This window comes from Carassius auratus, chromosome 26 (assembly GCF_003368295.1).
Source record: "Carassius auratus strain Wakin chromosome 26, ASM336829v1, whole genome shotgun sequence".
NCBI classification, from domain to species: Eukaryota; Metazoa; Chordata; class Actinopteri; order Cypriniformes; family Cyprinidae; genus Carassius; species Carassius auratus.
In genome coordinates, this window is record NC_039268.1 from 12,261,083 (window position 1) to 12,273,368 (window position 12,286).

The 12,286-nt window shown below is 36.2% G+C and overlaps 1 protein-coding gene across 2 annotated transcripts in view; it reads left to right on the forward strand.

The window, feature by feature from the left end:
- The first annotated feature begins 41 nt into the window (after nt 1-41).
- LOC113044349 (dystrophin) overlaps nt 42-12,286 on the forward strand; it is an 88,182-nt gene continuing 75,937 nt past the window's right edge. For both annotated transcript variants that reach the window (XM_026204268.1, XM_026204269.1), the window contains exons 1-3: nt 42-317; nt 10,053-10,114; nt 11,067-11,159. In XM_026204268.1, coding sequence (XP_026060053.1) covers nt 236-317; nt 10,053-10,114; nt 11,067-11,159 — 237 coding nt within the window. In that variant the 5' untranslated portion in view covers nt 42-235. The remainder of the gene's footprint in view (nt 318-10,052; nt 10,115-11,066; nt 11,160-12,286) is intronic.

The following is a 12,286-nucleotide window of genomic DNA, read 5'->3' on the forward strand; positions in this document are numbered from 1 at the left end:
TTTGCCACCTGTCTCTGCTTCTCTGGATGCCTTGACAGCTCGTTTCCCCCTATCATAACAGTCCACAGACAGTCTCGTCCCTGTGTCATTCACAAAAATTCAGTACTGTATTTGAGGTTCAGTTTGTTCGCAGGGCAGCGATTCCCGTCACTGGTGGGGTCTTGGTGTCTCCTTCGTTTTTCTGTTTATTAAACTACAGGATTAAAGGATTCGACGGCGGTTTGGATCTTGTGTCATGGCAGAAGCAGGGAGCCAACAGGACCAATGGGAGGAAGGTTTTGAGGATGAATTCGGAGAAATTATCAAAACTCGATCAGGTAGGAGAAATTACAGTATGATTTACTTAAGTTATTAGGACTCCTTACATGTCATACATGACTTTCAATATGTTCATTAAGTGCTAAAATAGTGTGCCATAAGTTATTTTTTAACATAAACACAATTCAGCTTCAGATGAGTTCTTATTTAATTATATTTCTTAATCATATTTATGAGCAACACTCCTAGCCACATTCAAAATAATATGAAAACTTTAATTGAATTTTAATTTAATTTAATATTTCCGTTTCATTGTGTGTCTGTTTATTTTGTTACTCAGATCAGATTTACTATTACATTTTGAACAATCCACCTTGAAAACTAATTTCTGGCTTATGCTCCACCCCGAATGAGTTCACATCTATTTTTATTTTTTTTTCATCACTGTCATGCTGTATTCAGTAGGGATCATGAGTGATCTATAAATGCTCTCTGGTGGAAATAGGACAGGTCTTAAAGAGCTTGAAATAGTTGCAGCTGCCTGGTGTTGGGTTTCAGAGTTCCATGTTGGAGATTTAGCCATGTTGTTGTTGGCTGTGTGTTGTTTTGCTGGCAGAAGACGATTTCTCTTGTGTTTTCTGTGCGAGTGTGTTTATGATCAGCAGGGAAATTGAGGAAAAAGTAGGTAAATATGTCAACAGCCTGATGAGCAGCCACAGTAAACCTCTGAGAACATCTGTTATCTGTCCTAAAGCGCGCCATACATTGTTCATTTAAATCCTTTTTTTTCCCTTTCGTTCATGGGTTGGCTGTATGGTTCTTTGGAAACTGAAAGTCTTTTTTTGTGACATTTTTGGTTCTTCTGTTCTGATGGCTTCTTCAAAATGTATGATTTCACTAAAGCACCAGTATATAAATGATTTTCTAGACCGCAGAAGGCTGTGATATCCGAGTCATAGTTTGCCCCCAAATTAAAATACATAAATAAGATTTTGTATGATAATAACTGACAATTTTTTTTATCTATACACGCATTAAGATTATTTATGTTTGTATTTTTTTATTATTAATAATATTCATGAAAATAATGTCAGTGCAAAAATGTGTATAACATTTACTTTTATACAGTTATTTATGCACTTATTATTATTAATATTTTTTATTAGTCTTCAGATTTTAGGGGAAACTACCTGAATATTGTTTGAAAGTCCTCTTTGATCCTGATTGGAGCACTTGTTTATTTATTTAGTTTATGTTAATATCTTAGTTTAAATGCGTTACTGAACCCTTCTGGCTCTCCTGGTATTCAGTGGCATTTTTACAGTTGGACGAGACCGTTTGACTACTGAGATAATTTGAGGTTGCTTGCAACTCTATCCTCTGCTCATAGTATCCATTCTGTTTTTGTGGTAAATACCACTGCATGAGGCCTGCAGGAGTGACATCTGCCATAGAAACTTCTGACTTTAAGAAATTCTCAAAATAACTACGCTTTCTGCTTCGCATGCTCAAGAGAGCACATTTTATCAAAGAGTATAAAATGTTTTATGCCAGCTGTCAACATGTTGATATTTAAGCCTAATCAAAGATTACTGGGAAATTAAGATAATAATAAAAAGCTTGTTTTTATCTTGTGGGGAATGGAGCAGGGTTTGTTGTCAGGCTTTTTTGCTCGGGCCTTTCCCAGGGACAGTCAATAGTACTGGTGTTTCTATTTTTGGCTTTAATGGGAATATATATATATACTGTAGAAAATATAATTCTGTATGAGCAGCCACTGTAAGGCAGTATTGAGCAAGTTCTGCTGAAAACATCATTCAGATCTCTTGAACATACATCTCTCTTAGCAAACTCAGTCACTGGAGACCTGTGATCATTTTTTCATTACATAACCAGCCAAGCATACCCTGGAAAAAAGATGCCTCAAGTATTGTACTCTCAAGAAATGTCTACATTTTAGATGCCTCAAGTGTTTCACTTTATGGTGGGGTTACTGAGAAACTGTTTGCAATTAAATCTATGAATAAATTAATTTTATTTATTTTTTTCTAATTTTGATCAGTACTTGAGGATATACCAAACAATTATTATTTTTTGAGTTGCATGTTTGACTGCCACCATGGGTGGCATTCTGAGGAATCCCCAAGGGTGTCTTCTCCAGTATCTTCTCATTTTACAATGTGGAGTGAACAGATATAAATGCTAAAGTTCTGAACTAAAATACTTTTCGAACTTTAGGTGTTTGCTGCTCTCTATCACGGTGTGTTTTAAAGCCCTGGAGACTTTATTGACATTTGCCGTTCACTCTTTACTTCAGTTATTCATCAAATAAGCAGTGGTTGGCATCAGGGGTGAAGAAAAATGATATTGAAATGAGATCTCCACCCCTGGTTGGCATTTTAAAAATTCAAATAACAACTAGTAGCCTACATTAAATGTAAATACTGCACATATATGGTCTCTAAATGAGAAGCATAGCAGACATGTTTTGATGTGTGAAGAAATGTTTAACTGAGATCTTTTCGATACTGAATAACGGTGAAAAGTTTATCTTTAGTCAAATCTTTATAAAGACAGCAACCTCGTCTGATTCAAGTTTGCTGCAACTAAAGTCTGCTTCTGTTTACCTCAATAGCAAGTACAAATTTGGCAGAACAATATACAGTGCAAACGTATTACATCAGGAGAAAGAAACTACTGATGAGATAAAAATATAGATTTTTTTGGAGCAAATATGATTATGCTCGGCAGGATTTTTTTTTCAGTAAGCCTACCACAATACTGTACACAATGGCCTTCCAAGATACATAAAAAATAATTGTTTTTTTTTTTTTAATCTCACAAGAATGGATTACAAGCACAGACTGTTATTTATTTAGGATTTCTCTGGCAGATGTACAGATGGCATGGTGATGTTCAGAGTCTCATGATTTTATGTGAGATGTGCCACCAACTGCACAAAAACATGAACTGGCCCATTTCAGACCACTGCATTGAATTCATCCATTTTTAATCGACCCCAGGAATATTACAGTTGATGAAAACGGACACCAGTAAACGATGTCTCTCTTAACAGTGCAGTTTATTTTCTAAAAGTCCAACTTGTAATTAAAGGCTGCAGAAAATAATTTCATACTAATTACGCATCATTCAGTGTGGTAATTGGGTACAATGACTTTCACGGTTCTTTTTCAAGGGTTTTAAAAAGAAAATGATAGCGACATATCATCTGAGGTTCGTCCTCAGCGAACAAAATTAGATTTTGCCGCCCTACAAACGAACCATCTTTTTTTCTTAAAGACTTTTGAAACTAACTCCTAATGTTTTGTGGTGTATTTGTAATACTACTTAGAACAGGCTATATAAACAATGAGAGTGTGTTATGATGATGATATGCGTTCTATGCCCGTTCCAAACCTAAAGTAATGGAACGCCGAAGGCTACTGTTGCCACGGTTACCGCGATTTATATTCGTGAGTGTCTATTTCACCGAATTTGTGCGCTGACTACTGCAACTTGTAATTCAACTTTCCTGTTTACTGAAATGTAATGAACTCAAGTTGAAACCTATACATTATTATCGCACCTTGTTTACGTAAGTAATTAGCCTACATTCTAGCACAAACAAGTTTAATAAAGTTGTTCATTGTATCTTTGTGATATCGATCCTTCTCGGGTGGCTACTATGGTTCCCTGTTAGAAAGAGCTGTACGGTTAGTCAATCAGCCCGCATGCCAGAGCACCGTTAACCTACACCTACCGGTATCCGCGGATAACAGCAGAGCTAGAACTGCACCCAAGTGAGGGAGCAAGAGAAAATAAAGCGGCAAAAGTGTCCACCCACAGTTCCTTCGCCAAATCATCTTCGGCTTTAGGCATGGAAGAGTCTGTTTAACAGCAAGGAAACCGGAGAATCAAACTGCGCTTGCAGTGTTTAAATACACAGGTAACGTTAACGGACACACACCACAAAAACGGCTGTCTGCCTGTGACTCCAAAACCCATCACGGAGGAAAGAGTTGCGTTTGTTACGGTGTCAAAAGCTCATTTAGGTAAGATTGAATCATCATGCTGAAATACTCTTCCAGTGTGAGGTGACTGTTCGCCTGCTGACGGCTTTTATTACGGCGTGTCACGTAAGGTTTAACCGGATTTAACAATAGAGATCCTCCCGCCGGGTGCGTCTTATCTGTACCGGGATCTCCTCTCACGCGCGGAAAATGTTGTTTTATTGTTAACTGCGCGTGGACGGGTGTCTTTCGTTGTTGTTTCCCGTACGCGTTACTGGTTGATGGCTAAATGTGCGCACTTTGTAATCAGTCGTGATTTTATAGACGAATGCGAGAGAAAGTTTGGTGGTAGTCGCGGCTGGATAAACTACACGCGCTGTTTTATTTTCAGGCTCATCGAAACATTTGGGCTTGTAGATTGAGAGGTGGCTGTGGTGGAAAACATATGGCTGTAATCTGTGAATACCGTTTTGCATCGGATGTGTGTGCTGAGATTAGGCGGCTAAAGGCAGGTGTGTGCGTCCAGCGTCTTTGTATTTGCCCGTTAGCTTCGGCTCAAGCCCGTCACCCCATCATCCTATTTGCACAAGGGCGGATATAATCCAGCAGCAGCTGCCACCTGCCTGGAGTCACGCCTCCGATCAATGGCAAGCAATGCTTTCATTCTCCTGTCTGTCTACACACATTATTCTGTCTGCCAGACCGGGCTCTATAGATTTATTTATTTATTTTATACTTTATTATTCCTTCCAGTCCCAGTCTTCCAATCACTCCCATATACACAACCATTGATGCTATCTTTATCTCTCAACGTCTATAGATTAATTAAAATCTGTATTGTAACTGATAAATAAATAACAAAACATATACATGCATGCATTTACTGGCTACATTATTATGGTGTCATCATTTGATTAAATGATCTGCATTGCAAGACACTTGAAATAGTTAACCTTGGGTCAAATCCAGAGTAAAGGAATCCGGGGTTATCTTGTTCCATGTTTCACTTTCTATACTTTACCTGGGATTTACAGTTAATCCTGGGTTTTCATAAACTGATTTACACATTGCCAGTATTGGGGAGTAACTACATGTAAAATAATTAATACATTGTTAATAAACTTAAATTAATGAACATGTTATTAAATTACAGTTACTTATGAAAATGGTAACAAATACAAAAATGGGTTACATCTGAATATTTTTTCACACACACATATTACAAATATTTTTCTTTCCCAAATTGCACTGACTGTGCTAAAATATGAGACAAATATTTCAGGAGTTTAGGACACATGCTTATTCAATAACTATTTTATTTGGGGTAATATATATGCTTTATTTTTGTTAAATTATGTGTTAACTGTTTTTTTTTCCCAATCCATGCCAGTGTTACCGCAAAGATTTTAATTTAAAAACAGTATCATAGCAAAACGATTTATTCTTATATAATTTTAAATCTGTATTTAACCTCAGAACAATCTCAGAGTTAAAAGAGTTGCTAAATTCAGATTTTGTATAGTAATGTTACATTAACAAAGTAATTGAAATAATTACACCACTAATTACATTTTAAATTGGGTAACTTGTAATTTATAACCTGTTACAATTCCAAAGTAAACATCCCAACACTGTACACTCTGGTTTAACATTCATGTGGGTATAAGTGTCATTGATTGGAAGAATGCAGCATGTGACCAGTTGAAAGGCTCTAGGATGGTGCAAAACTTAATGGGAACGTTAGCAAAACATTCTTAGAGCATATTTAGCTAGGAACATTCTAACACCGCCTTTTCACAATTTGGCACCACATGACTGTGTTGATGCTGTAAAAGTGGTTCTAAAATTTGTACCATTTCCAGCAGTTTTATAAATTGGTTCAGTTACATTTTCAAATGTATGAGTTTTATTAACTTTTGTTTTGTTTTGAATAATGCTTAGCCTATTTGTGTTCTTTTTGTTAAAGGGGTAATTGGATGCTACATGCACTTTTACAAGTTGAAATGTGTGTTGGAAGGCCCCTCCCACAATAGTTTGATTGACAGTAGCATTTCAGCACAGACTGGACTGGCGTCTTACCTTAGACCTGCCCTGAGTGAGCTGCCATCAGTCCACCATTGTTTCACCGCCGGAGCTGATGTAGACAAGAAAGTCTCCTAAGCGAATGAGGTGTTTTGTTGTTGGATGTAATGATGTACATAGCAGTTGTCATTTACTCCCAACATCTGAGCCACTGAAGACAGTGGATTACATTGTTTCTGAAGGGAATGCGCCCCCGATCTACCTAAATGCGTATATCCTCGCGCAAATCAATCGTGGTTCACCTTCACCTACAGAAAAAGTGAGTATAAGGTTTTTAATGAGTCTATGCAAATATTTTTTTCCTAATAATGTGCTAATTCGCAAGTTTCACAAACTAGATGTGGCTAAAGTAAACATTCTTTCTGAAAGCGGCTCGGAAGTGACGGGCGGGGTCAGGACAGCTCATTAACATTTAAAGAAAAATACTACAAAATGGCTTGCTCTGAAAAGAGCTGTTTTTGACGGTAAAAGGGTCTTTTTTACACTACCATTGAGAAATTTTAACCAAACTGTTAGACTTTTCATTAAGACCCTAAAGAATCATACTTGCTATTATCACCTTCAGAGCCACGGCTAAATTCCTTTTCATTGTGGAATATTATTATCAGGCTGTTTCAGAAACGATAATTGTCACAACCAGGCAAAAACAACTGTTCTGTTTTGTTGATTACAATCGCATATTGTGACAAGAGGACATCATGCAAGGAGTTTAACACTTCTGCTTTTACAAAACTTCAACCCTAGGCTTTGTTGACAGATCTTTGTTCACACTCTTTTGCATGAATCTGTAACGCATTGAGAGCACTCTGCGAAAGATGTTATGTCAGCTAACCTACAATGCGTTTAATTTGGTTCCATCTAAGTGAACTTAAAAAATTCTGTCATCATTTACTCGCCCTCAAGTCTTTTGAAACCCCTTTCTTTCTTCCCTGAAACACAAAAGGAGTTATTTATAGCGTAATGTCCTTCTGCTCTCTTCTATATAATGAAGGTAAATGTTGGCCACAGCTGTTTCTAACACAAAGTTATTGTATGGCTTCAGAAGAATTGAAATATAGCATGCATGTCATATGGACTACTTTTATGATAGTTTTATGGTGATAATTTTTGGTGCTTGACAGCACCTGATCGTGATTCACTTCCAAAGTATGGAAGAAAACAGCTCAGACTTTTTGCTTTAGTGTTAAAAAGAAAGACATGCACTTTTGGAAGGGTGAGTACATAATAACAGAATTTAAATGTTTGTGTTTTCACTTTTATGGTGCATATTATTTTTTATTTAATAGCAAATGATCTATCAGACCAACTAGAATTGCAGCATATTAATGTGGTAATGAATTATGTCTTAGAGTTTAGGTATTCAATATTCAGTTTGTGAAGGGACACTATGGGATGTCGTCTACCCTGTTGTGTTTCCAAACCTGAAGAAGGCAGAAATATAATTTCCCTGTCAAATCCTGAGCTTTTAAAAGAAGCTAATTTAGAGCTTTGCAGATCAATATCAATAATACTGTAAGATAATGTGAAGGTTTCCTTTGCAGCAAAAGACTTTGAGTAATCAGCTTTTCCTTTGTGTGGAGCTGCTGTATTCTGCACAGTTCGTCAAGGGGGTTGACAGTCTAATTGAAGCGGATTGTGGTAATCAAGTGAAGGAATGACTTTTGGCATTATGGAACATTAAGAGATATCTGATTTGCTCCAGAAATTATTGATCCAGGATAAGAATAGCTCATAATTGGTGCTTTTTGCAGTGTTCTTCACAAGTCACCATTCTCTGCAAAGATCTCAAATGAGCCTCAGATATGATAAATGGAAATGGAATGGCCATCAGGAACCAAAAAAGTGATCTGCATGGGATAGCAGAAACTATTGACCTTTTTATCTACCAATTTGGACTTTTTCTAGTTATTCTGAGAATTGTGAGAGGTAAAAGGTGTAGTTCTGAAAAGGAAAGTCAAAATTGTGAGATAAAATCTGGCAATTGTGAGGAAAAAAATAAATCAGAATTGTCAGATAAGATGGAATTACCTTTATTATTTTTATTTTGTGGTGGAAACAATAAAAATAGGATTGCAAGATGTAAACTCAGAATTCTGTGAAAATAAGTCAGAATTGGGGGGAAAAAACAATTTACCTGGTTTACAGATTGCATTTTTCTCTCTCTCTCTCTCTTTCTCTTACAATTGTGGGTTTATATCTTGCAATTCTGTCTTTTTTTCTCAGAATTACTATTTTATATTCTCACAATTCTGAGAAAACATCACAGAATGGTAGGAAAAAAAGTCTGATTTGTCAGATAAAAAGTCACAATGACCTTTTTTATTCTGTGGCAAGAAAAAATTAATTAATAAATAAATAAAACTGATTGAATCTTTTTCAGTGCGTTTACTCTTCTGTCATATTATTACAGCAAAACCGTGTGAGAATGTGTGTTATTGCGATTATAAGCATGGCATGGTGCAGTCAGGCTTGAAACAAATCTGAGCCATGCTACTGTGATTATACAGTCAGCTGAAGTGTAGGCTGACCAATGGGAACAATGAACTGAAACTACCCATTTCATGATGATTATTGCGATGGTGGCAAAAACAACTGGAAGCTTAAAAATCAATTATGCATGAAAACGCTGTCATCCACGCTGACTCTGGAAAGCTTGTGATTCACCACCCAGTGCTTTTTGTGTACAAGGAAAAATCAAAACAATACTTAGTCTTTCTTAACGATTCCATGACTGTTCTGAAAGATTCTTAAGAGATCTTCAGAGGAGCGCAAAATGTGATATTTTGCAGAAGCTCCAAGCAGTTCTTTTCCACTAAAATGTGGATGAAGAGCAAGGACCGCCTTTGCTAGATAACTCCTTTTGTGCTCCATGCGAAGATGAGATGAGAGAGTTTTCATTATAGGCGTGAACTCTCGCTTTAATATCATCAGGGCCCCAGATAAGAATTACGCTTTTGTAATCAATCTCAAACTCACAGAGATCTGAATCAAAGCAATTGGAGAATATTAGAGCGGGGAACAACACAAGCTTTTAATGTGATATGAAAGCTAAATGTTCTTTGTACTGATTGATTTTTAATGTTCCAAACACCCGACATTTCTTTCACTCTGTTTACGAATACAAACAGTGGCTTTCTGGCATTTTGTCAACAGTAGTCTTTATTGGCGGCTCTAAGTGAGGTAACCAAAAAGAGGACTTTTACAAATAAACAACTTCCATTGCTTGTTTGCAATTTAGTATGAATAGAAATTTTTAAGCAGGTTCTTTGGCTTTTATGATCAATTTTTCACCCCGCTCAGTCATTGTGTTTGTAAAGCTTGCCTGATCTACACCCTCGGTCTCTCAGAAGTAATCTTCTTTTGAATGCCAGCTGACCATTGATCTGTATATACCCTCAAACCATTCTCAGGTCTTTCAGGGGATTTTTGCTCATAGTCTCTTTGTATTTAACCTTCCTTATATCAAATGCCACAACAGAGTGAATACGTCCCATTGATCACTGTGGACTTCTTATTTGCAATTAGCTGCTTTAATCACTTATAGTATCTTGAAATATGATGTCATTTAACTGTAAAGCTTTACATTTCATAAGGTATTAAATGACTACGATTTGTTTGATATCAGGTTTCTTTGTTTGAAATGATATTTTAATAATTGAACCTTAACTGGACAGTATTGACCGTGTTCTCTCACATTTTCAGATGAAAGAGAAGACGTTCAAAAGAAAACCTTCACAAAATGGATAAACTCACAGTTTGCTAAGGTAATGCGACTTTAGTATTTTTTTTTTTTTAATCGTGTGTTGAGGTAATAACACTGAATCACCCAAAAATGAAAAGTCTGCCATCATTTACATCGCCCACAAGTTGTTCCAAACCCTGTCTCCTGCTGAATACAAAAAAAAGATATTTTGAAGAATGTTGGGAACCGAAAATGATGGCAGAATGTACATTTTTGGATGAACTATCCTTTTAATTTCAGATAAAAAATGTTTAATCATGCAAGACATTTTTTGATTAGACTGGTTTTGATTAACCAATTAAGACAGTCTTTGAACTGCGATTTTCAGAGAAATCTTCATGGATTTCTGTTGTTGCATCCTGGAATTGCATGTTGTAGGTATACAAACTGAAATGTTGCTATTCATCCACCTACTACATGGTGGGTGGATGAGATGTAAGGTAGAGAGGCTTGATATCAAGGTTAAAAGTTAAGATTCAGACTTGCACATAGTCTTGATCTTGAGGTTAAATGTTAAGATTGACACTCGCTCAAATTCTGATCACTAACCCTTATCCGTGTCAGGATTTGAGTGTGAATGTTTGAATGTTTGCTTTAGATCCGATTGTTTGATGTTTTGTACTCTAGGTGTTCTGGGTGTTTCAAAACAGAGGTTTCTGCGTTCTCTTTGTAACTGTTAGCATCCTTTTACAGTGTGTTAACAGAGGAAGGACCTCAGGTCTTTGTCCTTCCACCTGAGAGAGAAGTGGTTGCTTCAGAGGCAGAGCTTGTGGGGACAAAAACTTACAGAATGTATTTTTGTTTTTGTTTCAAAGAACTTCCGAAACGAAAGGTCTCATCATGTCATTTATATTTAGATTTGATAATATACACCCTCAAATTCTCCACTTTTAAATACCGGGAAGACTTCATATAGTCCAGTGCTGTGTATGAAGGACTGAAGGACTTAATAAGGAGTTCTGTTTATTCTCCAGACAAGAAGACCCCCTATTGAGGACCTCTTCACGGATCTGTGTGATGGCAGACGTCTTCTTGAACTCCTGGAGGGTCTGGTTGGCCATGAAATAGTAGGTCCATCTTTAAATTTGATGGACATTACGTAGATGCCAGTAGCCTCGTAGTAAGTGTGTCGAAATATAGCGTAACCTTGCTCACGGTGGCCCGAGTTTGATTCTCGTCTCAAGGTCCTTTGCCGATCCTGCTCCCCTCTTTCCTTCCAGTACTTTTCTGTCACCTCTCTACTGTCCTATCACAATAAAAGGCATAAAAAGCCCAGAAAAATAACTTTAAAAAAAGAAAAAAATATTACATATTACAAAATAAGCCATTACAGGAATAGTTCTCCCCAAAATCATAATTTACTCATGAATACAAAAGTCAAATTTGAGGATATAGTGGAAGTACTGTTTTCAAAACAATTATAATGAATGCTGAATAAAGATTTCATAATAGATAAAAATAAATAAATAAATAAAACATTAGAAAAATATCAAAACATTTGTAAAGACATCTCATGCAATATATTCAAACGATAGTTTTGAAAAAGAAACAGACCAAAATATATGCACAAGCACCAGTACATAAATTGGCTGTTATTTTAACCCCAAAATGTTGTATATGTATATATTTCAGTGTTCAATGTCCAGTTCAGAGAATCTTTGTCAATAATATAAATTTTTCTTCGGTTAAAAGGCTCACATACAATACAACATAACAATACATACATACAATCCAAAATACACAGTTCATTGTAAAACAAACATTTTACGATTAAAAAACAACCCACACACAATAACTTAACCTTGTTTAAAATAGTTACTGCATTGGGCACAAAATAATTCCTGTAAGCCTTCTTCCTAGCCAAAGGAGTTCTAAACCGGCAACCTGATGGAAGTAGCTGAAAAGCATCATAAAGAGGATGTGTACAATCTGTAATAATAGAAGCTGCTTTCCTCTTAACCGCCACATAATAAAGATTTGAAATCTGAAGCTTCGAGACCCCAGTAATCTTCAATCACTTTGGTCTATTTCACAAACCAAAATGTATTTTATTTTATTACTGAATGAAAATGTTATATTTGCACTCCTGTTATATCCCATGGCATGTTCACGAGAGAAAAAGTGATGCTACTCTTAAGTTGTCTCTATTAAAACCAAATTGATTTTTTTTTGTATAGATAGATAGATATAACAT